The following is a 24317-nucleotide window of genomic DNA, read 5'->3' as shown; positions in this document are numbered from 1 at the left end:
CCCCACCCCCCTGGCCATGGCCGCTACGGGGGGCACGGAAGCCCTTTTCTGATGGGGATCGCTCCAAGAGAGATGTGAACCATCTTGTCCACATATGCGGGGGTTGCCATGGCGCCCTGCACACCGGCCTCCCTTGCTCCGTCTGCCCCTCCCGCGCCGTAGACGATGCCCATTATAAAGGTTGGCGCTCCGTCATACGGTCTCACAGTCTCTTCCTGAGTCCTGTGGCGGAGTTGTCAACATTCTGAGACCTTCTTGTCTCGTCGTTCAGGGCGTAGGTGCTACGTCTAGCAATATACCCTTCTTGGCCAAACCTCTCCCCGCCGGATCCCACCTAGCAAGCAACCATGAAGGGCCTTCTCCTCACTTGCCTCTCGCTGGCGTCTCTCGCCGTCGGAGCGCCAAGCTCGAGAAGACAAGGTAAGCCTGCAGCCGAACACTATTAGCTCAAGACGGACCTTTGCCTAACAATATCAAGATGGCGTCACTTCCCAGCAGCTGAAGGACTTCAAGCTCTTCGCCCAGTGGTCCTCCGCGGCCTCTTGCAACAGTGACAAGGCCGCCAACGAGCCGGTCACCTGCTTCGAGGATCAGTGTTCTATCTTCGCGTCCCACAACGCGACGGTCGCCGCCTCGTTCATGTAAGTGTTTCCAAGCCCTTTAGGACCCCTTGTGTCTTGCGTTCTCAGTTGTCTAACACGCCATCAGCGGGACTGCATTAGACACTAGGGGGTTCATCGGTGTGGACCCTGTCGACAAGCAGATCGTCGTCTCCTTCAGGGGTTCGACCTCCGTCCGTAACTGGATCGCCGAGTAAGACCAAACCATAACTAAGCTTAACCTCTCCCATGTCTGCCTCCCCCACTAACCCCCCTCCCCCAGCTTCATCTTCGTCCAAGTCCCCTGCGACCTCGGCCTCGGCTGCCTCGCGCACACGGGCTTCTACGCCTCCTGGGGCGAGGTCTCCACACGAGTGCTAGCCGGCGTCCGGGCCGCCGTGGCCGCCAACCCGAGCTACAAGGTCGTCGTGACGGGCCACTCGCTCGGCGGCGCCGTGGCCACGCTGGCCACGGCCTACATCCGCAAGGCGGGCATCGCAGCCGACCTGTACACGTACGGCTCACCGCGCGTCGGCAACCTGCCCTTTGTCGAGTACGTCACCAAGCAGGCCGGCGCCGAGTACCGCATCACCCACGCCGACGACCCCGTCCCCCGCCTGCCGCCAATTTTGTTGAACTACCGCCACGTCAGCCCCGAGTACTGGATTGATCCCGGCACGGATGATGTGGTGGCGCTGGATGAGGTGGATTACTGCGCGGGGTACTCGAATGTCAAGTGTAATGGTGGTACCAAGGGGCTGAATATGGAGGCGCATGGGTATTACTTCCAGCAGTTGGAGGGGTGCAAGTCTGGGGAGGGCACGCCGTTCAGGAGGGCCGAGAAAAGTGACGAGGAGCTCGTGGCGATGCTGAATTTGTATGTGGACTTGGATATTGAGGTCGCCAAGAACCTGCACGCGGAGGGGCAGTCGTAGTTGGATGTATGGTCCCGGTTGGATGAGGGGATGGTGTTGGGTGGTTGCAGGTGCCTGATGCATGTACATACTGCGTATATAACTCTGTATTTACTTTTCACCGCTGTTTTCCACGACCTTGTTGAATATTTCCCAACCCAGCATCATCCCCCTCCGCAACACACTCGTCGAGAACTCCACAATGTGCCCGTTCGTTGCAACGTCAGGCGGTTTACACCTGCTCTTATTATGTCCAGACCCTTGGACCATCCGTAAACCAACTGATACCAGAGAAGTGCCTGTGCTTGTACCCTTCGTGTATCCCCAAAAACTGTCCCCCGAGCGACCCCCGACTCCAACTAGTACATGCTGTCTGGTTACGCCAAGGCCTCCAGCCTTCTCCACCGCCAACGACATCTGATATCTGGTGTGTGTGTTGCGTGAGTTGGGGTAGGGCGAGGAAGTCGTCGCATGGCCCAGCAGCGAAATCAAGGAACATTATCGGTTCCTTCGGATCTTAACACAGTAAACCGAGAGCTGGCTTTGAACCGCCGCCGACATCAGCCGCAGTCCGTCTAAGGCCAGTAAATGATGCCCATTTAATAACCATCATTGGTTTGGCTGCTGGGTCGGTATCTTTCACGTCATCATGCCAAAGAGAATATTCGTCGAGACCAATGGGGATCGGCATTTGAACCCCGACTCGGGGATCGAGGTCGGCGTCCGACGCGGGTGGTGTGGATACAAAAGGCAAGTGAGAAAGGTTCGCTCACCGGACGGGAGGTGCTGGGTTGTGGCATTGGTCGGTTGACATTTTTATTCGGGAGGGCGGCTGAGCGTGATGAGCGAGCGTTGAGTCGAGGAAGTGGTTGAAACACCACTGTTCAAGATCGGTCATGATCAGATAGATCGCGGAATAAACACCACAACTTTTTGGGGGGACCGGGTCGCGTGTGAGTTGACCGTTCACGTTTAAGTTGGCCTGGTAAAGAGGGCGCCTGTGCCTGAACAGATCAGACGGCCCTTCCGCACAATATAAGGAAGGAACTCGCAGTTGAATTCCAACGGGGCCACGGACCGGGTAGCCTAACGGTTACTGGCGGTGGCCCCTCGACCGTGCTGTCTAGTTCACCTTGAAAGGTACCCGGACGTAAGGGAGGCTATAGGTTCGAATCATGATGCCAGCACGGATTTTCTTAGGGGGCGCCGGGACGCTGGCGGAGTCCTCCAAATCTAGAAACGAGCAGCTCCCATCGGCCCGACGGGGTATCACGGAGCTGCACCACGGAGTAAACCCCCCCGGAGGGTTTCGTAACCGGCTACCTCTCTTCGACCGCGAAGGGAGCTAGCCGGTGAGCTTTTGCTGGAGTTTCAGAGGGTAATATACCTACACCGTGTGTTGTTTTTATATTCAGAAAGTTGTCATCACTAGGCTGGTGGTGGCCCTAAATATCCCTCTCGGTTTCTGCTATCTATATATTATTATTATTATTCATACTCCGCTATGCCCTAGGGCGTGCCGGACCCTCTGCTATTTAGTGTACAGGAAAACCGTGCCCTCCCGGGCCGGGTGAGAAACCCCTACCAACAATCAAGGAACGATGCGTTCTGGTGAGTCTACGTATACAAAGAGAGGAGGCCTCCTGGCCTCCGAACGGGGGCGCTTCAGGCCGCCGTTTCCAGCTCGAGCCTCCTGGCCAAGCTGTACATCGGCAGCCTCCCCGAGTCCATCAGCCAGTCGAGGATCCTCCTCGCAAGCCGTACAGTCGTGGGATTGATACCGTGTAGAACTGAGTAAAAGTCCCGTCGTGTCCGAATTCCAGTTCTCTCCCATCTTCGAGTCAACGGTGGGGCCAAACACCACACTACCAGGTGTTCGGTAGTCTCTCGTCCCTCGCCACACTCGCAGGCAGGCGTCAGAACCTCCGGGACTTCCCGTGTAAACAAGTAGTCCCGTAAGCCTATTGCTCCCGTCCGGATTTGAATGAGCAGTGAGCTTTTCGCCTTGCTGAGACCGTCATGCCTCCTTAGGGTTTCGTTCCGGAATAGCGTCTCCCGCTGATGGTCAAAGTCGTCCGCCGGCCTGGTGATTGCTCTGCCGTCCCGTTCCTTTGACCACCTCGCTCTCCAGGCCTCTTCTACTGCCTTGTCCGTGTCTATGGTTCCCCCCGTCCAGCGCATGATCGTGCCCGCGGCTCTCTCTACCGCCGTGGGCCCTTGAGGTCTCAAGGTTCGCGGTCGGCCCCTGTTGCCCCTCCTCGAGCTGAGTCTCTGCTGTATCTTGCGGCAGGCGGTAAGGATAACGCTCCCCGCCGTCTTTTTGCCGCCTTGGCCGTCGTCCAGATCGGGTTGTTGGAGTCGGTTTTCGAAATCTGCAAGCCGTTTGTTTAGGTATAAGTCCAACGGTGGTACCCACGTCTCTGTCTCGAGGTTACGGATGGGGGTAGACTTAAAGGCTCCCGCCACAATCCTCAGGCTCTTGTTCTGGGCCTTCCCGAGGGCCTTGGTGATGCCTTTCTTCGCCGGTTCGCCTCCCACATCCGTGGGAATGTGGAACGACGATGCGCCATAGGCCAGCGCTGACCGGATGCACTTTGTGTACACTTCTCGCGCTTTGGCTAGACCCAGTCCCCACGTCGATGCCGCTAGCCTCGACAGGGCATAGCTCTGGGTCCTCAGCTTCTTCTCCACCGCCGCAAGGTGGGCTTTCCAGTTGAGCTTCCGGTCCAGCCAGACTCCCAGGAACCTGGCAGACTCCTTCGGTCTGACGGGGCTGGTGCCTCCCCCTGGGTTAGTGAGTTCCAGCTGGTTTGTCCACTGCCGTCGTCCCTTGTTGAAATGGATCAGTTCGCTCTTTTCCGGGGCGAACTTCATCCCCCGACTGTCCGCCCATCGCATGCATGTTTCCCACGCCGCCTCCAGTTGCCGGACATTGGCCTCGGGGTTTCGACCAAATACCAGGAGGTTGGTGTCATCCGCAAACCCCGTTATAGCCAAGTGAGGGTGCTCGTCTTGTAGCTGCTTGTATAATGAGGAAATGTAGAGAATGAAGAGAACAGGGGAAAGCGGTGAGCCTTGGGGGACTCCTGCCCGAATTGCTGTCGGTGCCGCCGTTTTGCCGTTAAAAAGGAGGGTGGCCTCTCGACCAGTCAACCAGTCTCTCGTCCAGAGGACCAGCCACCTCGGGTAGCCCATTTCTCGCAAAGTTGCTAGCAGTCGGGTGTGGTTGACCGTGTCAAAGGCTCCTGAGATGTCCAGTTGCAATAGGGACGCCGCACCCTTCTGTCTCCACGCCTCCTGGACCTGGGCTACTACTAGCCGGACAGCCAGCTCTGTGGAGCGGTGTGCCCTGTTCCCCATTTGTTCATCTGGTACGAGGCCGTTGACTTCTGCAGTTTGAGTGACCTTCCTGGCGACCACTGACTCTATTACCTTCCCTAGGGTTGGCAGCAGAGCAATGGGCCTGTATCCCCCCGGGGTCTGATACACCGGCGGAGCCTTTCCTGGTTTCGGTAGTACTACAGTCTTCGCCCTCTTGAAACGGTTCGGGAACCATCCTAGCTCCAGACACCTTGTCGCCAGAAGGGCCAGCACTTCAGCTAACGGTGCTCCGCACGCCTTCAGAAGGCCCATCGGGAGCAAATCCTCGCCTGGCGCCTTCCAGGGGCTTGCTCTTCCTATCGCTTCCGTGATCTCGGTCGGCGTCACTGCTTGTACAACGTCGAAGCCCGGGTTCCAGCTGCCCAAAAAGGTTTGATCTTCCACGTCCGTTAGGTTGGCCGGTGGATCCGGGAAGAACCTCTCGGCCAGTGCGCTAGCCTTCTGGTCGTGCGTTTCGGCCGTTACCTGTCCGGAAGAGTCCTTGAATGCCGGTAGTCTCGGTGGTTCCGGCGGCAAAAAGCTCCGCAGCCTAGCCCATCTTTCCAAGCTCCACATCTGATCGGGCTTCTTTGCCTCGCTTGCTTCCTGTAGGCTGTTTCTCCAAGCCCTCGTCCGTGCTTCGCGCGTTGTTCTGGCAAGGTCCTTGAGCCTTTCGCTGAGCTCCTCCCAACAGTACTCTGCCCTAGTCTCCTTCGCCAACCTCTCGGCTCTCCTAGCCTCCCGGGCGGCCTGCTGCACCTCCACAGTCCACCAGGGAGAGCTGTAGCCACAGCTCGCCTTCTTCCTTGGAGTGCTTTCCCCCGCGACCCAGGTGAGCCACTCGACTAGGCTGCCGAAAGCTTTATCAAGACCCTCGACTGTTCGGGTCCTGGCCAGCAGCCCGTCCGGTCCCGGGTCTGTAAGTCCCATGGCCTTGCATAGCAGCTCTGATTCAGCCTTCACCCTCTCCCTGTCCATCTTCTTCCAGGCCCAGCCATCCGGTTGGGTTGGTCTCGGCCCATGCCCTTCCCCGACCTCGAGCACTTGTGGGTAGTGGTCTGACTTTCCACGGCATTCTTCCCCGTAGTATACTGTTTGGAGGTTTTCCGAAGTCCAGAAGTGGTCGATGGTTGACGGACGGCCCCGCTGTCGCCCCTGAGGAGCTCGCGTTGTCGCCCCCCTTGGAGTTCTGATGGTGAGGTCCCACAAGGAACCCAGCTGCAGTAGGTCTTCCGATTTCCTATCGTAGCGTCCGAACTTGTCCCACAGTGGGTTCTTTAGGTTGAAGTCTCCTGCCAGAACCACCGGGTGGCTTGGCCTTGGCCGCCCTTGCAGGGCTCTCGGTACGTTCTCGCCGCCGGGAGGGTTGTATATGGACCAAAGCTCGAATCCGGGGTCTTCCCTTCCGAGGTCCGCCTCTGGAAACCACACGCGGCACCAATTCTCCGTGGCTTCGGAGTCCCACTGCCTGATTTCAAATCTTTTGCTTACATATATCGCTGCCCGCCCCTCGAGTTTGTGTACCAGGTGGTATCTGCTGCTCCGGGGGCAGTATGTAGACTTCGTCGCCTTATTAATCCACGGTTCTTGCACAGCCAAGAGGTCGTATTTGGCCTCTTCCAGCAACACTTCCAGTGTTTGCTTGATTCCTTCGGTGTTCCAGAGTAAAATTTTAATTTTCATCGCCTGCGACGGTGATCGAGTCCATCGTAGTGTCCCCCTCGGGGTCGCGTTGGTTCGGAGTAGCAGTGACCGCAGGGTTGGCGGCGACGGCAGGCGTTGGTCCGATAGCCGGTTCGGGCGCCCGGGGCGGCGGAGCGGCGGTGTAGACACCGTTGACTACCGGGTTTGCGAACTGCACCCTCGGAGCCTCGAAGTTGATCCTGGTCTGCTGGGGGTCTAAGAGAGCCTGACGTTGGGCCGCAGCCGCATTCGTCGGTCTTCCTCTCAACCTCTTCCTGCCTACCACCTGATAGCTGTTGTCGTCCCTCTCCTCGCCCTCGAAGTTAAACGCCGGAGCGCTCGTAGGGGCCGTGCTGGCAGAGTTCGCCGCTGCGATCTCATAAGTCCGTGGCCGGAACTGGTAGGCCTCCTTGGCCTTGGCGAGGGTCCTCGACTTCTCCGGGCACTCTCCTGACCACGCCGGATGCCTTCCTCCGCAGGCCGGGCATCGGAGCGGGATTTCGTTTTTGTGAGTAGGGCACTGGTTCTCGCCGTCCCTGCCGCCCTCTCCATGGGCTTTCGTCCCGCAGCGCGGGCACAATGGGGTAGCCTTGCAATGATGTTGTGTGTGTCCCCACTTCCAGCACTTGTAGCACTGTGTTGGGCTGAGGGCAGCCCAGTAAGGCTCGCAGTCCAGTAGTTGAGCCTTCCAGATCACTCCCTCGTCGCACGCCTTGCGTGCTTCCTCCTGGGAGGTTAAAGCAACCAGCACTGTTGCCCGGGTCGCCTCCCTGTGTCTCGGCACTCTGAACTTCACTTTATCGACTGTGTGGAGGCCTGTTTGTTTCCCGAATTCCTCCTCGGTGACCCTCTGCTATCTATATACTTTCTTTGTTTCCTTAGATCTACTAAGTGAAGCAATTATCGCACTGAATTGAATTGTTAGAGGTGATACTTATCTCGTATATTGAATCGTGGGATTGTGGTCCGGAAAAACTAGAGTTGGAAAATTCGACTCAATAGCAGGAAGTCGAGGAACTATCAACACTCGGCTTTCTTTTACAAGGAACGCCTCTAGCTAACCGTTCGTTTTGATTGACACGCTCATTATCCATTAAAAATAACTCGCGCTCCTTGAATCAATGCTACTTTGATTCTCGCGTGCTAGATGCGAGGCCCAAACACCACTGAATTAGTCACTTGGGATGGTGGAACAGGCTTCTTCCTCGGCTCAACAAGGGTCACAATCACAATCCATTTACGGGACACCGAAGCTAGTATGAAGTTTTTTTGACCGAAGGCTCCAAGCTGGGGCACCCTCATTCTCTTAGTGAGCTACAATACATAAAAGACTCCCCCACTCTTGTCTAACAGCCTGTCTAAACTCCGGCTCTAAGCGACTCCACCACAAGAAGTAAACAATCGAAAAGGGGGTATAACAAATATGCAATGCACTGTCTAAGCCGGGAAACCCGATGATGATGCCAAACAAGAGAGAGAGAGGGAGACAGCCGACAAACCCAGCCCATAGTTTTTCCCCCCTCCTCACCAACACCAGGCCCCATTCCCAAGGGGTATCATCCATCCATCCATCCATACCATGCACCATACTCTCTCCGGCGCCAAATCACCCTTTTTTACAAAGGGACCACCGTACCGTACAATGCCATACCGATACCCAGCCAGGCACGCCGCACCGCCAATGTCCGTTTTCCCCGAACCCCCAAATCCATGCGCCGTAAGGTGAGCAGGTAGCGCCATGGCCAATAATAACACGCCTCCCCGAGTTAAAGATCGCGGCCATCCCAACAAAAAAACCGAGCAAACAAACACCCTGCCCAAAACATGCCTCCACCACGCCACAACATATCTGTTTCTCCCTTACTCCCATGCCCAAGACACCGCAACCTATCCCTCCCTCCTTATCCTCCCCCTCTTACTCCCACATTCACCCCCGCCTAAAAAGCCTCTTCGTACTCCCCACCTTCCCAATCTCCCCAAACATCCCCTTCCTCGCCTCCCCCCCACGATCCATCAAACTCGCCTCCAACCCCCCCTCATCACCACCACCACCACTACCCACCACGCCCACACCCACACTCCCCCTCCTCCCACCCACACTTTCCCTCCCCCCCGCCACCGTCCCCGCAATACTCGGCATCGGCGGCATCGACCCCGAAGGTTTGCGCTCGCCACTAGCAATGCGCACCTTCTCCTTGATGCTCTCGACCCAGGCCCTGCTCTCCTCGCTCATCTCGATCTGCTTGGCGCGCGGCCCCGCCATGCCCAGGGCCACGGCGCCCTCGTCCTCGTCCCAGCTGACCCGCGAGCTGGAGCGCGAGCGCAGCGACGAGTTCCCCGAGGGCGGGGTGGCCTCGAGGCGGCTGACGCTGGCGAGCGGGGTTTTGGGGCGCGAGGCGGGGGAGTGGTGGTGCGGTTCGTTGGTGTTGTTGGATGGGCTGGCGCTGGCGGTGGGGCGGCGTGTCTTGCGTAGTTTGAGGGGGGAGATGGGGGAGTGGGAGTCCATGGCTGAGGAGGGCCGGCTGGGAGGGGTGGCGTCGGAGGCGGCGACGGGGCGTACCGCGCCGGTGCGCGGTATGTCCTTGACCTCGATCTTGCCGTCTGCGCCGGCGGCGACGGAGCGCCGGAGGTGGTGCGTGGCGTATTCTTTGAGGTACTCGCCTAGGTCGGCCCAGCCGCCGCCCACGCGCACCATGACGCGCTCGCCGTGCTCGCCTACGCAGCGGATGAAGAGCTTGATCGGGGCCTCGCCGTTGGAGCGGGAGAGGTGGTAGAGCTTGATCTCCTGGTTGCTGCCGCGGTGACGCGGGCGAGAGTTGCGGGCGGGCGCTAGGGTGAATGAGGGTGTCGCGGAGCGGGAGTAGGCAGAGCGCATCGACATGTTGGATTGGGTCCGGGGGATGGCGTCTCCCCTGGAGCTCTTGCGCGGGATTGGCATTTTGAAGTCGGGCGGGTTGAGGTTGACGGCTGGGGGCTCCGCAGTCAGTCGGATCTTAGCTGGCACCGACTCCAGGATCTGGCCGATCTGGCGCTGGAGCTGGTCGTCCATGCCGGGGATGACTTTTTCAGCCGGAGTGTTGGGCTGCGTCACATCATCATCATCCTCCAGCATGGATCTCGTCGGGGTGCCAGGAGGGCTAACAAAGCTCGGCAGTTCCGTGACGGTGGGCTTGTCGTTGAAGGTTACTGACATGGACCTTGTGCTCGACCGGAAGGATCCGAGACCCGAGAGGTCTGTGCTGTCCATGTGCCTGAGGCGAGGGCGTTCGGGAGTTCCCTGATCGACAAGATCGCTAGAGAACGAATCCCCGAATGCGCTGGGAGCTTCGTGCAGGACCGTCGAGGACTCCGAGGCGGTGCTAGCGCGTCTGTCATGGTCCTCCACCTGAAACACGTCATTCTCCGAAATGTCCGACAGCTCAGAGTCAGAAGTTGAGGAGAAGCCCACCGCATCCCCGAGTATCCTCCGGTTGCTAGGGGCAGTTGACAGCGGCTCCGAGATGGCTCTCACAAAAGGTTCAGCGCTGGCCGATCCGTCGGATGCGCTTTGATCAAATTCGTTGTCGGTATCGGGGTAGACACCCTCCGTTTCGGATGTCTCCTCTTCCTCAATGGTTGGGTGGATCTTGATAACGGGAGGCCGGACCTCCGGCGTGGGACTGAGACCCCGTGCACTGTAGCTATCCGGGGAAGACGCATTCGCCGGCGGCTGTGCTTCCCCTGAAGATGCTAATGCCGGGGATCCGTTGGAGGCGGGCGACACGCTGACAGCGCTTCCATCCGTGCCCTCGCGCAATGGCTGCTCGGGCGCGGCCTTGGGCGGGACAACCTGCTGGGCCATCCCCGCCAAGTCGGTCTCCTGGACTTTCCTGTCGCAGGCCACAGTCCATTCGCCATATGCATGCTCCAAAGTATCCATCCGGTCGATCCAGTCTTCCGGCAGGGTGTCGGGCTGGCCTTCGAGGATGTCCAACATGGCATCCAAGTCGCGGCCTGCCTTGGCCACCTTGCGCCCAAGGACAGACTTCATCACGCCAAAGGCTTCCCGAGACAAGGGCGCGGATGTGGCCCCGTTCTGGCGATTGGCGGTGCTGATCGCATTCCAGCCCGACTGAAGAGCGACCTCGGCGTCGGCAATTGACGTCAAAAAGACCGGGATCTTACGCAGCACTAGGAGGCGGAAATTCCAAGCACTCATGAGCCTGGTGAGTTTGGAAAGGTTCGGCAGCGCTTGCACGGTGGTGGCCGTGACTATGGCAGTCAAGTCATCTAGCATCGCAAAGCTCGACAGCGACATGGTAGAGCGCCCAGAGCCCATTACTGGTGTCCCCGGCCTGGACAAGGGCATGATGTGGTTGTTCAAAACCTGGCTCTTGATCTCTTCTATCTCGAGCTCCTCCAGCCCCTGGGCGATTTCGTCGATGCGCCGCTCGTATCTCGCAACGTCGGCGGTCGGGAGGCTTCCATTGTATCCCTGGTCTGGTGTACCCAGGGATTCGTGTTGTGTGGGGGAGAGGGTGTCCCACAGTTTAGATCTTCTACTCCTAGGCATCTCAAAGCCCGCAGAGCCCCCACCAGCCGGCCATGGCCAGGCGGAGAGCTCGCCGAGCCATGCGTAGATATTATCCGATGCAATCGCAACCCTCAGCGCAAAGGCCTGCTCGGCCGGGGTTGCTGCCGCCAGGCAAGCTTTCAGTCCCCCCGAGGGGTTCCGGAAGGCATTGACGACGGTCCGCGGGTTCAAGTTCGCGAGAAGGTCGTCCGTGCTCCGTTGGCGGGCGGGCGACGAGTCGGACATGGCGGAGTGGAGCTGGCGGCCCCGGGCGGGCGCAAGGTGCGCGGGAGTCCGGGGCGGCGGGGATTCGTTCATGGTGATGGTTGTTGTAAGCTGGTGTGGTGTTGGTAAGTCAGTGGTTGAGGGAACGGGCGGCGCCCAGCATAATGGCCCTTTTTCTTTCCTATGAGCCTGGCGAAACAGTACAAAGAAGCCTCTCGGGGGTTCCCATAGTCGGTAAAAGAAGGACGACGGTGTTGGGCGAGGCTGGGGGCCTGCTTGTGATTCGCTGCGCGGCGGCCTCTGAAGCGTTCGCTGCTGCTCCCCGCTTGCTCCGTGCTTAGCCCGCAGCGGATTGATTCGCTGAGGAGTTGACACACAAGACACGATAAGTAAGGCGCTGTGTCTGAGCTGGCGGGTAGGTGCAGCTGATCGGATAAAGAAAGAATGAGGCGAGTATGCGCGCGGGTGCCGGAAGGTTGGGCACTGTGAAACGTGAAGCGAGTGTTGGAGTAATGCGACGTGTAAGTGCGCGCGCCGCTGTACAATGTTTAATGTCAATGCAGTGCGGAGAGAGAGTGACTAGAATTATGAAACCTCTGCAGTTGGCGGCAGGGTATTCGTAATCAATTGAATTTGATCTGATGTGGAGTTGAAACAAACGAGGGTCGCGCCGTAAAAAACACGGCTAGGAAAGAATCAACAACTTGTGGTAAAAGAGAGATGCAAAGTTGTGTGATTTCGAGAAATGACCCAAACGAGGAACCAGACCTCATTAAATTGGGACCCGTCGACGCGAACACGGATGAGCATCTGGCGTGCGGCCGGATCGGCCACCGGGAGATTAGATTTCGGGGAAAGGTCGAGGCGTGGAGCTAAGCTGTTTTGGCGTCTTGGCGACCAGACAGCTATCCCAAAGAGGCGATGCAGCAAGGGCCCCCTAACAGCTGGACCGCGTAATTCTGGTGGCTGGGAGATAGCACACACGTCGACAGCAGTCGCGCTAAGGCGCGTCATGGCCGTTTACGAAGGAGCGACAGGGGCAACACGGACCATATTGGCCTAAGTTTGACATTCAGATTGCGATGCTCCACACGAGGGCAAATGACGAAAGCAACTCTACGATAACCGAACTGCTTTTTTCGTTTCGCCGGCATCTTCGGACCTCGAACGCGCTGGCCAGGCAACCGATCGGGGCGTTTGGAAGCTGGGGAGCAACTGGGGAGCAACTGGGGACCTGGCCAAAGATGATGGGCAGAAACGAGACATCCGGGGAGGTCAGAGGAAAGAAGACTAGGGTCGATCTGTAAACCCATGAGACCGTTGACAAGGAAGTGTAAATACCAGCTAGCTGTGTAGAGTCAAGTTGGTGTTCTACAGTAGGTAGTTATGGTGGTAGTTGTTAGCGTCATAGATACCACCAGTCCACATCCAGCCGGTTCAATCGGCCCTCAACCTCCACTACACAACACATGTTACGAAGCACCAGATAGGTAACCATGAAGTAACAATTCAGGAAGTACCATTCCCAACCATTATCTACTCTAGTTATGTACTAGTGAATAACAGTGACCCATTCGAGCTTTTGTTTTCCGGCCCTACCCAACCCAATCCAATCCAACCCATATATATCCATCCACCATGGATGGCAAAAAGTAAAGAAAGTAAAGCCTGGCGACGCCATTCCGCCTTGAACCAAACCAAACCCATCCAACTCATCCATATCATCAAGCCGGCTGGCCAGCCAATCCAAGCTGCCAATCCAGAAGTGAGGAAGAAAGAATAACAACTCCCCGTGACGGGGACGGGGACATCATAACCCCAAACCCAAACACACAGCAACACAACACAACATAACGTAACGTAAGGTAAGGTACCACCATCTGCACCTAATGGCTAATCCCCTCCCCCAAACTCATCCAATCAATCGCGCCCTCCCCGCCCAGCTCCAACCCCCCCTGATGAAGGTGATGATGCTCCGCCGCCCCAGCAAACATCCCCCCCATAAACGAGTCATCCGACGTGGTCAGCCCGCCCTCAGCGGGAAACTGCAGCCACTGGTCAAAGTCAAAGTTATTCCCCGCCGGAACACCACCACCACCAAGACCACCAGCGGCACCATCCCCAACCGCAGCCGCAGCAGCAGCAGCAGCCGCCGCCGCCGCCGCCGCAGCGCCGGTGTACTCCAGCCCGGCGCCACCGAGACTACCCATGATGCCATCGACCATAGCCATCTCCATATCGACATCCTCGCTATCCGTATGCGGCGGGGTCGTCGCGCCAACCGCCGCGCTGAGGGCGCTCAGGTCGGGGGTGTCGTCGCCGTCGGGCAGGAAGGGCTGCGCCGCGGCGGAAGACATGTGATGGTGATTCTGCTGTTGCTGGAGGGAGCCGGTGGAGGAGAAGAGGCTGTTGTGTCTGTTTCGGAGGCTGGTGTTGTTGTTGACGGTGCGTAGGTTGAGGAAGACGTTCTCGGGTGGCGGGGTGGTCGGGCGTGTGGATAGGGGACCCTGCGGTGTGAGGTTGAGCGCCGGTGCGAGGACGCGGTTGAGCATCTTGCCGCCGGGGCGGGCGCCGAGCGGGGTTCTTGTGGGCTGGGCGGGTTGGGGTTGCTGGCCAAGCATGCCCTTCCGCAGCAGGGCGTCGAGGAAGCCCGTGGCGAAGTCGGCCGCCGCGTAGATGTTGCGTAGGTTGCTCATGACGACGAGGCACTCCTTGAGCCCCAGGATGGCGCCCGCGCGCGTCTCGGCGTCGGGGCTCTTGGTGTCGAGCATGTGCACGATCATGGCCGGCAGGATGACTGTTACGCCTGTGGTGGGGAGGAAGCGCTCTAGCCCGTGCTCTCGCAGGTCGGCGGCCATGCGCGTGATATGCTCGGCCGCCTCACGCACGCGCTGCCGTGCCGTCTCTTGCACCTCGACGGGCGTGCTGGGACCTTCGGTGGGCGATGCTGGGAGGAACAGTGGTCGGTGCAGCGCCGAGATGGTTGTGTGGTAGATCATGTGGAGGAGGTTGCGCTGGACGGCCAACACCTGGTTTCCGTTGCTGGTGCTGGCGGCGTCGAGTGTGCGGTGCTGGCAGGCTTCGGGCAGGCTCGCGAACCAGTTCTGCAGGTGGTGGTCGACGTTCTCGACGTCTTCCATGTTCTCGGCGCCCTTGTTTGGCAGCAGCATGTGCGTGCTGTTGGTGGTGTGCTCGGGCCGCATGCCACTGCGGCTGAGGACCGAGTATTGAACCTTGAGCATGTCGCCAATGAGCATGCATAGTTTAGCTTTCTCGATGCACATTATGGCGAGCCCGCGCTGCATCTCGACGTCGCGTATTAATACGCATTCTGGTCCTAGAAGCTGGTTTTCCTCCGGAAGCGCCTCGATTTCGAAGTCGTCCTCGTTCAGCACAGGCACGTCGAAGTCCTCGCTCTTTATCCGGGTCGGCCGCCGCATACCGAGGGCGACGAGGCGGTCTCGCATGAGGCAGGACCACCACACGCGCTTCCATAGCTTCTGCTTCTGCGGAATCATGGGTGTCTTGGCCGGGTCGCGGTGGAGGCCGATCGTGTGGGCGAGTGAGATGGCGACGCCCATCCAGTGCCAGGTGTCCTTCTGGTCGTCGGGCGTCTCATACCAATACGTCATCAAGAGCAAGCCCTGGACGAGGACAAGGCGGTCCGTCTCATAGTCGAAGTCGTAGAGGAGCTAACCTTCTTGTTAGAACACACAATCACACGCACACACACACTTCTGGCTATTTTCATCGCCGAGAGAACTCACCCTTGTCCTGGAGAAAAATGCCCTCCTTGCTTCCCTCCGGCTGTCATAACCGGCATCCCTCAAGAGACTCTCATCGACAAAGGCCGTGGCCGAGAACATGACGGCATGGTACAAAAACAGGCTGATCTTGCCGGACGTCCCGGACCGGTCGCTGACCACCCTGAGGAAGTCATGCAGCTCCATGAGCGGCATGTAAGGGTGCACATACTCAACGTAGGCGGCGAGCAGGGCATTCTGCAGACGCAGGGGCGGCAGGGTGAAGACCTGCTTCCGGGCGAGATACTGCCTGTCCTCGAGCAGGATGCGGTCCGGGATAGGCCTAATGAAAGCAGGCCATTCGTTGACCTGCTCGAGAGCAGATCGGAGCAACGGATGCACCAAGGCCGGGGACGGCGGTATCCCGGGGGTCATCGGAGGGAACCCGGTCAGGGCCGCCGCAGAGACCGGGGTACTGAATCCACCAGGGGATTGTTGGTCTGTCAGATGTCAAATGTCAGCTCTCTGTCACAAGCCAACGGCTTCTTCCTTTCTCCTTTTTTTTTCCCATGACGCTGCCTTTGTTCTGACATGTGATTCTTGGGTTTGGGTTTGGGTGGGTCACGCGGAGAAACAGGGTGACATTGGGGATTTGGAGTTGGGGAAAAAAGGGAGAAAAAAAACATGGAAAACCAATCCAAGACATACACAGCAGATTAGTGGCCGCCTGTCCACCGTTAACCCCGTTCATGGGGAGAGAGAATGATCCATTTGATGAGAATGCTTGTTTCGCAAGATTGGCCGTGATGATTGGGGGAGCGGCGCCGATGCTCTTTGAGCGCAATGCCTCGGCAGTTCCAGTGCGTGCCCCCACCGATGCCGGGGCGCAATTGTAAGGGAGGTTCTTTCTAGAAACAGCGCGGCAGGGGTGCCGAAGGTTAGCCAGTCGATTTCCGCCGCCGTTTGCGTGTACACGCATTTGAAAATGACGCAATTTGAAGGGAAAAGAATCGGACGAGAGAACAGTCGTCCCATCTCAAACTGACGGCGGGATCGTTTCGAGTTCAACCCAACTCCAATTGCTTCCCTTATTCCCGGTAGAGAAAAAAAAGGCCGAAACTTACTTTCGCCTGCGACTTTCTTGTACGACGCATTCCACGTCGTCCCAACGGCAGTTACCACATGGTGCACCCTCTACCACATCGCAGCGCACCTTGCGAGCTCGGCATGACACGCAGGCCCTGGCGGCTCGCCGTTTCGTGATCTTGCCCTCGGCGGCCGTTACTGACGCCCGCTTCTTCGGTGACGATGCCGTCTCGGTGACTGAGGCAGGTGCCGGAGGGGGTGACATGGAACTGGCCGGGCCCGACGAGGACCGCGGTGAAGGTGTATCTCCGTGCTCAGACATGGTGAAGTGGTGTGTAATTCGAGGAACATGAATTGGTATTCAGACGGCGGCCGAAGCCTAGAGACAATGGTCTTGTAGGATCCAGATTGTCGTAACCCAGTCCAGCTCGTGGGATTCGTCTTGGTCGGCTGATGACTTGTTTGGGCAGCGGGGTGTAAACGGCTCCTAAGCGTATCCCGCGAGTATCCGTGAATGTCTGGTGGTGGGGTGGTGTCGAGGAAGTTTCTTGATGTCAAGATCCAAAAAGGAGAATTTAAAAAAAGGTCCCAACACGTCACAAGGGCATGCTATGTATTTAGGAGGAGGCAATTGGCACGAGTCCTCGGTGGGGAGGGAGGGGCCTGGCCATTATATCAAGCCATGGCGAATTCCCCAGACAGTCATTGCTGTTCGCGAACGCGATACGTACCGTACCCGCAGCGTTAGGTACGATGGAACCCTTTGGGGGAAACGTCAAGGGGCCAAGCCTGGGGACATGGATGTCCTGTTTAGGAAGCGTGGGCCCTTGGCGGATGAGCCACCGTCAAAACAGCAACGCCCTCGTCGAGAAGAAACGAGTGCATTCCCCTGTGGCGAGCTGGGCCAAGGGCCAAGCAGCGAGAAACGCAGGATGCATGAAACATTGCTGATCTCTGGCCTGACATTTGTGTCCCTCCTGTGCCCTCTCCATGGGGAAGGGGATTCATCAATGTTGACGCCGGCGAGGGTTTTAAAACGCACAAGTTGTTGGTGCCCCTGTACTGATTACATACAGACACCGACCCAAGCCTCGCCAAGAGTCTCACATGGATCACGAGGATTGTTCGTCAGCGAGGCACCAGCCAGAGACAACATTCTTCCCCCTTGTTCATCGCAAAAGAATGCATGCTGTCAGCTGGGCCTGGAGCTGCCCGAATCGAGCCCTTCACCCGACCCTGGTTCTAGCACGAGACCCACCGCACACCCGCACAAAACCAAGTTCTCCCTCCACAGATTCGTGAGAAGCGCCCCATGCCTCATTCCGCCAAGCGGCATGTGGGGAAACCAATCAGCGCGGTTCACTTTCATCGCCGAGCCCGCGACCACACGTGTGAATTCCCGCCGTCGCAACCCGGACCCAGTTTGCCAGTCCCAGTCCAGCGTCAGGGGTTGGCGACGGAGGCGATGATCGGTCAGGAACTGACGCTGCTCTCGCCGCCGCCTTCTCACCTTGAAAACCCCCCTGGTCAAACTGGATCGGCGGGACGGAGCAGGATGGTCGATAGGAATTCCGTGTCGCCGTGTCGGCATGCTGTTTGGCAACACGCGAGCACATGTCAGTCATGAGAAATGTACACTCCAGGGGGCAGGCGAGACAAATTGACAAATGTCCGGCAACGGGGGATCAATTGATCGCAGTCGTGTCAAACAAAAAAGGCGCGCAAATAGGCAACATATCTTTGTGCTTGTATGTAGGAATTCCGGAAGCGAAAGCCCGGCAGATGTGGTCGGCGAGACGCCTGCTTTCGTCCTTGAGGCGAAAAGGCGAGATGGCGAATCACATCCCGGCCGTTGGTCCGAAGTCGATTCGCTCCTGCAGTCTCTTTTCTCGAGCCAGGGTTGATCCTGCCTTTCACTTCCAACTTCACCTCGCTGAGTGTTGGACGACGAGCTTCATCACCAATACCTCGAATGAGATCGAAAAACTACTGCAGGGCAAGAGTAACACCTTCGTTGAAATTACCAAAACCGGAAACAGGTCGGCGAAATTCGGAACTGGAGGGGAGGTCCTAAATCGATGCAGCGGGCTCTTTCTTCGGGGTTATCCCGAACCCTGGCCACTTGGCTGCACTTTTCTCCGTCGCATTTCTTTCCCCCGAGCGGCATTGACAAGGATAACAAACGTCGGGTCCAGAAAGAGTGGCTCGAGAGTGGCAGAGTAACAACATCATCGATCGAAGCTTTCAGCCCGCCACATAAAGGGGCAAGAGCCATCGTCTTATGCTTCGCCAGGCTACGTCACTGTCAACGTTGGTATCTCTCCTGAAATTACAGCTTTTGTTAAAAAGTTCAAACCGCCCCTGTTCCGATCTCGAGTCAGTTCAGGGCCACCTCGGTCTGAGGTGGGGCAGTTCGTGAAAGCCTCAACACTCCACATCCCCACTCACTGACTCCTTCCTGTGCCGGCCTGGTACGTCCGTCCCTGGCCTGGGCTGTGATAGACCCGCATATGTAGGTACCTTCATGGCCATCCTCGACGATGGCGAAATCGTCGTTGTGCATTATCTTGCCGTGTTTTAAAGCACACATACACTATATTGGGATGTCTGCGGGAATGAGACGGGCATACGGGAAGGAAGGAAGGAAGGGCACCCTCCAACCGCCGTCACAGCCGAGGTCCATAGTCTGCATTCGTACAGCACCTTCCACGTATGCAAGACTGTAACTAAAGATGTAAATAAAGACAACGATCGGAAAACGCCGCTGATCTCACACCAAACAAAGGGGCGCAGGAAATATCCTCATCCACCTCCCTTTTTACTAGCCACGACTAACACGCTAGTTCAAAACCTTCCCCGCCATCAACACGACGCCAGGCTCATGCCACTCCACTTTGCTAACCCCTCCATCTCCGCGTTTGCCCACCGCCACCCCGCCGGCCCCTCCCTCCCTCGTCAACCCCAGAAAGGTGAGAGCCGGCCCCCGGGTTTTTCCCCCCAGCCCAAGCGGCAGCGGCAGCGGGGACGCGCCAGCCAACAACAAGAAAAAAAAGGGTGCAAGCTCCGTCCTTTCCCGGCCGTCGGGAACGGGAGTTGCTTAGCACCTCCTGGCTGTCGGTCGGGTTTGGGATTGGCTGGGCCGGAGTTAGGGCGGATGTGCCGATGTCGTTGGTTAGGTTGGTTGTGAGATGGGATTCATGCACTTGTGAGTCTACGGTGTAACTCGGAGGCGGGAAGGCTGTGTGGTCTGATGCCTATGCGTCCTGTTGTGTAACTTGCATGTCAATTGTTGCTCCCGAGTCCCTCGTGGCAGACAGGGCAGGCACGGCAATTCATGGCTTAAGGGTCTGTGGTATGTATCGTCGATATGCCTGCCGTCGCCAGGTACATACACACTTACACCAAACGGAGGTGTGCGGTGAAGGAAGGTTCCGTCTGCGGTGAAGTCCTTGACCATCACGCGGACATCGACGGATCTAAACAAGGAGTTCGGTCTTCAGACGACAACGACGCTAACTAACTAGCAGACTGGTGGGTTCTTCCGTCCACTTCATGATGACACTTCGCCTGTGAACGGCCGGCTCCTCTTGGCGTGCATACACAAATCAGGTTTTTTCTTTTCTGGATTATTTTGCGAAATCTTTTTTACAATTACACGCCCTGCCTCGGCCTGCTCGCGACTTTACCAAAAACTTGAACGGCTGCCAAGGATTCAATGCTTCACCGAGATGGGCTGCCCGCAGGACCAATGCAGTAGAGTGGATCTGGTCAGAGCCCAAAACGCAGGAATGCCGTGACTAGTTCACTTCTCGGTGGTTTTTGAATGGAGATCGAAAGGTGACACTCGAGGGTGTGTTGTGAGTATTCGTATCTGGTGTAGGTAGCTTTACAAGAAAGGGGCTGGGAATCGTGCCCCCATCACCAAAAGGTGAGGGAAGGGATGCCTTGGACATCATCATCACTCCGTCTCGTCCCAGCACCCAGAATCCGGGGTCTGGTCCCAAGAGCCGCCAAGGAACGTGCCGTTTGGATGCTTGGCCTCGGAGATTGGGACTGATGGAGACGAGAGAGGGGCACCCCGCAGGTGGGAGGTGGGAGGTGGTCTTGGCCGAGGCTAGTGGTTCTAGATTCTTGGGGGATGTGATGATGGGAAAGGAGGGGTGTAGAAGAAGCCGGGTGGCGTTCGTGACAATGACGGTTCGTAAGAGATGACAGGCCGTTGAAAATCAAGCTTCGACTTGGGTTCCCTTCACAGGCTTGGATTTCCGACGTTGTGGAAGGAGAGGATGGCAATGGGGTTCTGATGGGTGTCCCCTCCTATCACATGCCAGCCGGACGTTGGTAACATGTGTGTGTTAGGCGAATGGCTTCGGCGTTGAGTAATAACGAGCCCATTGCTCTCGATCCGTGTGGGCAAGGGCTATGAGTAGTGTTTACGCGATGGCTAGATGTTAACATGACACCGATCATATACATCAAGGGCGTTGAGATAATAATTCATCATCTCCAACACCGCTAAAGCCATTACCCAAGCCCCAAGGTTAAAAGTATCCTCCCCTACTATATACATACAACGAAACACCCCAAACCCACACCCACCACAACACCACCAACCACCCTCACCCTCACACCACCACCTTCTCATACACACTCAACCGATTCCCACTCCCACACAGCACCCCCCCATCCCCCGCGCACGCCATCGAGCACTCCGCCGCGGACACCTCAACCGCGCCCTCAGCCAGCTCGTCCCCGCAGTAGCACTCGCGCCCATACTCGGCACCAAAGAACTGGTGCGCCGCACAGAACTCGGCACACGCCTCAAGCGTCAGCTCGTCCGACGCGAGGGTCGCGGCGCCCAGGGCCCGCACGCCCGTCGCCTCCGTCACGCACCCGTGGAATTCCCACTGGCTCCCGCCTTGCGTAGTCGCGGATACAGTGGCGGGCTGGGTTGGTGTCGGCGCGGGGGGGTCGGGGTTGGTGGTGCTGGTGGTGGTGGTTGAGGCGGCGTCGTTCTCGTAGAGCTCGAGGCGGTCGGGCCCGCCGCAGTACTGGGCCGGGTTGCCGGAGCAGGGCATGGCGCAGTCGGCGAGGGAGGCGTTGGCGGAGGAGGCGTGCAGCACGTTGCCGCAGTAGCACTCGGCGGCGTACTCGGTGCCGAAGTAGCGGTAGCCGACGCAGAAGGCGGCGCAGTTCTCGAGGGTCATGTCGTCGCCGGAGGCGTAGGTTTTGGCGCCGAGCGCGCGCGCGCCCGTGCCCTCGGTCCAGCAGCCGACGTGGGTGTAGGGGGAGACGGTGGGGGTGCGGGAGAGGGTGGCGGTCGGGGTGGAGCTGGTGGTCGTCGTGGCGGCTTGAGAGAGAGAGAGACTGACGTTAGGAAATCGTTGCGGGTGGGTGGTAATTTTTTGTTTGTTAAGCCAATCTACGCCGTCGCTCACCTTCTGAGGACGGGCTTCCCGTGGTGGAAACGCTCGATAGTCTGTAGAGTTCCAGACGGTTGCCTGCACCGCAGTATTCATACGGGTCGCCGCCGCAAACCATGTTGCACTCCGTCACAGGGGCCGAGACGCTCCCGGTGTTGAGGCTGTTTCCACAGTAGCCTAGCATACAAGTTAGTCACTACGTTTCAAGGGGTTACGGTTCAGTAGTATCACTCACATTCGCGGCCGTACTCAGTGCCAAAGTAGGTGTACCCAGCGCAGTACGTCGCGCACAGTTCCAGGGTCATGGCATCGTCCGCGTACACATCCTTGCCGGAAAGCGCCCTGCTCCCAGTCGCCTCCGTTTGGCATCCAACAAACGTGTAGTCGCCCACGGTCGGCTTGACAGCCAGGCTTCCCGTCGGAGTGGGGGTGGCAGACGTGGTCCGGGTCGCGGTCGTCGAGTACAGCTCAAGGCGGTTTCCGGCGCCGCAGAACTCGGTCGGGTCACCACCGCAGGCCATGTTGCACTCCTCGACGGGCGCCTCGGTGCTGCTGGAGTGGAGGTTGTTGCCGCAGTAGCATTCTCGGCCGTACTCGGTGGCCCAGTAGTCGAAGCCAGTGCAGTTGGTCATGCAAGACTCGAGCGTCATCTCGTCGTAGGCGAACGCGGCACCGCTGAGGGCACGCGTGCCCGTTCCTTCGGTCCAGCAGTTAGCGAATACATAACCGCCAACGGTAGGCTTGATGGCGGGCGTCGGCTCGGCGGTGGAGCTGCTGGAGCTAGTGGTGGTGGCAGGAACGCTGGTCGAGCTTGAAACAGGAACGGATGTCGACGAAGGGGTGGGTGGGGTGGTAACAACAGCGCAGGTGGCGCCCCCTGTGAAGGTGCCGCAAGTACCGCCCAGGTCGCTGGCCTTGTTGAAGTCGTCCGTGTAGGCGGTGGCGCCCGAGCCAGCAGTCACGCTGATTCTGGAGTTAAAGCTAAGACCGCCGGGGATGTTGAAGCTGGCCGAAAAGAACGTGTACTGGCCAACACAGTCACCCTCCACCATCTCGACGGTGGCCTCGTTCAGGGCCGGGACCGGGTTGCCGTCGGCTGTGTTACGAGGCGTCAAATACGAAACGCCAAGGTTCACCGGGAGGTCCTTGTGGTCATTACGGACCTATACCTTGGTTAATACCGCGGCCAACTATCGTTCCTGGGTAAAACATACCAGGGCAGAAACAGTGAGATCGCCGGGCCCTTGGAGCAGGCAGCTCTGCGGCTTCTGCAGGACAACGGCATCAGACATGGGATAAGAATTTCCGTTGTTATCGTATTCCTCGCTTGACCCGTCCTCGTAGTTCACCACAATGGTGAACGATGAGATGCCGGCTGCGGTCGGAATCGTGGCATCAATCGGGAAGAACTGGTGCTGTCAGCATCACCACCAGGGAATATGGGCGGGGCTGGTACGTACGCCAAAGGTATCATCGAAGCCAGTTGACACACCCTGCAGCGTAGCCGTGGTGGAGCAGGTAGCAGACGATCCGCAGCTGTTCCCGCCGCTCCGGTCCTTCCAGGTAAGAACAACATTCTCAATGGAGCTCGCCGGAACCTCGGTGGTCCTAACTCTAATGAAACCGGTCAAACGGAAGCTGGTGCCGCCGGTGTTCAGGGTCAATTGCATATCGACCGGCTTGACGGCATAGGGGGCGATGGGCTCGGTAAGGGTGACGCCCTCGGGGACAACCTCAATCATCCTCTGGAGCATGGCTTGGCACGTGTTACGGAAGACGGCGGCGTCAGTAAAAGTGCTGATGGTAGCATTCCCGTCCGAGCTGTAGACCTTGAAGTCGGAGTTTCGGCCAACAGCGATAGAGGCGCCAACGACAAGTGCATTTTTCGTGGTCCCGGCAACGTATTCAGTGGCCACCTTGTTGTCAAACTGGGCGTTGGTCGTATCAAAAGGAGCCTGTCCAACAGACTCGGGGACGATCTGGGGGAACTCGGTGCTGTGGACAGAGCCGAGAGTATGGCCGCAGGCGACCAATTGGATCATCTCGGTGGCTGTGAAGCCCATGCGGTCAAACTGTTGTCTAAAAGAGACAATGGAGTTCTGGGGCTGCGGGACGCCAGCGCTTCCAGCTGAGGTTGCGTCCTTCCGCCCAAGTCTGAGGGGGACGACGGGACCACCGCAGGAGCGGACAGAAGCGTACACCCCAGTGGCGATCAGGTCGGCCATAGGGGACCGGGACGTCAAGTAGTTGGCGTAAAACTGGAGCGTCGTACGGTGGCCAGGTCCGGTATTTTCGCCATTGTTGAGCTCGAATTGCAACGAGCCGTCAACTCCACCGGTGCCGAAGTATTTGTTGTGCGGTGCCATGTCACTACTCCCGTTAGCATTCCCGTAAAATCAACGGCGCAACCAGTTGCCTGACGCCCCGATATCACTACTTGGCCGCGGCCTCTATATCGCCCCAAGCACTGCGTGGCTCCCCCAGCATTTCGGTCTTATCCACCTCCTGATTCCCTGCAAAATGAACATCACGTACTGAAAACCCACGCGCAGCCATTCGCTAGCGGTTACGCGCCCAGGACCGGCAGCTTCGTTGTTGCAAGGCGTGATGACGTCGTTAAACAGGCTGCCCTGAACTCCCTGGAGCTGGTAGATGATCTCCTCCATGTGGTCGGTGGTGGCGGGCCATGTCGGATCAGCCCTGCCAGTCTGGGCCGCGAGGGACAGCAGACT

The 24317-nt window shown here is 58.1% G+C and overlaps 6 protein-coding genes across 6 annotated transcripts; 2 read left to right on the top strand and 4 right to left on the bottom strand.

Annotated features, from left to right (window-relative positions):
• The first annotated feature begins 6 nt into the window (after positions 1-6).
• On the top strand, positions 7-1651 carry F5144DRAFT_202182 (Alpha/Beta hydrolase protein). Its single transcript, XM_066782926.1, has 4 exons — positions 7-420; positions 479-641; positions 709-813; positions 883-1651. Exons 1-4 carry the CDS (start codon positions 348-350, stop codon positions 1532-1534), a joined length of 993 nt encoding a protein of 330 aa, XP_066645249.1. The 5' UTR covers positions 7-347; the 3' UTR covers positions 1535-1651.
• Positions 1652-7809: 6158 nt separating this feature from the next.
• F5144DRAFT_569259 (uncharacterized protein) lies at positions 7810-8575 on the bottom strand. Its single transcript, XM_066788687.1, has one exon. It carries the CDS (start codon positions 8142-8144, stop codon positions 7863-7865), a length of 282 nt encoding a protein of 93 aa, XP_066645248.1. The 5' UTR covers positions 8145-8575; the 3' UTR covers positions 7810-7862.
• Positions 8576-8595: 20 nt separating this feature from the next.
• On the bottom strand, positions 8596-11426 carry F5144DRAFT_546999 (uncharacterized protein; the record flags this gene model as incomplete). The annotated part of the gene is made up of 2 exons (XM_066787449.1): positions 8596-8610; positions 8655-11426. 2 exons carry the CDS (start codon positions 11424-11426, stop codon positions 8596-8598), a joined length of 2787 nt encoding a protein of 928 aa, XP_066645247.1.
• Positions 11427-13219: 1793 nt separating this feature from the next.
• On the bottom strand, positions 13220-16484 carry F5144DRAFT_487997 (fungal-specific transcription factor domain-containing protein; the record flags this gene model as incomplete). Its single annotated transcript, XM_066785636.1, has 4 exons — positions 13220-15025; positions 15101-15576; positions 15785-16111; positions 16214-16484. 4 exons carry the CDS (start codon positions 16482-16484, stop codon positions 13220-13222), a joined length of 2880 nt encoding a protein of 959 aa, XP_066645246.1.
• Positions 16485-17547: 1063 nt separating this feature from the next.
• F5144DRAFT_202069 (uncharacterized protein) lies at positions 17548-18462 on the top strand. The gene has a single exon (XM_066782925.1). The coding sequence runs from the start codon at positions 17777-17779 to the stop codon at positions 18383-18385; it is 609 nt and encodes a 202-aa protein (XP_066645245.1). The 5' UTR covers positions 17548-17776; the 3' UTR covers positions 18386-18462.
• A 1835-nt stretch (positions 18463-20297) lies between these two features.
• F5144DRAFT_569248 (uncharacterized protein) lies at positions 20298-23955 on the bottom strand. Its single transcript, XM_066788686.1, has 5 exons — positions 23046-23955; positions 22800-22994; positions 21821-22748; positions 21601-21762; positions 20298-21512 (listed from the first exon to the last, which is right to left on the bottom strand). Exons 1-5 carry the CDS (start codon positions 23949-23951, stop codon positions 20788-20790), a joined length of 2916 nt encoding a protein of 971 aa, XP_066645244.1. The 5' UTR covers positions 23952-23955; the 3' UTR covers positions 20298-20787.
• Between the last annotated feature and the right edge of the window lie 362 nt (positions 23956-24317).

Source organism: Chaetomium tenue, assembly GCF_020726465.1.
Source record: "Chaetomium tenue strain MPI-SDFR-AT-0079 chromosome Unknown F5144scaffold_3, whole genome shotgun sequence".
Lineage (NCBI taxonomy): Eukaryota > Fungi > Ascomycota > Sordariomycetes > Sordariales > Chaetomiaceae > Chaetomium > Chaetomium tenue.
The sequence above is the reverse complement of the archived record's forward strand: the minus strand, read 5'-3'. Positions and strand labels throughout refer to the sequence as shown.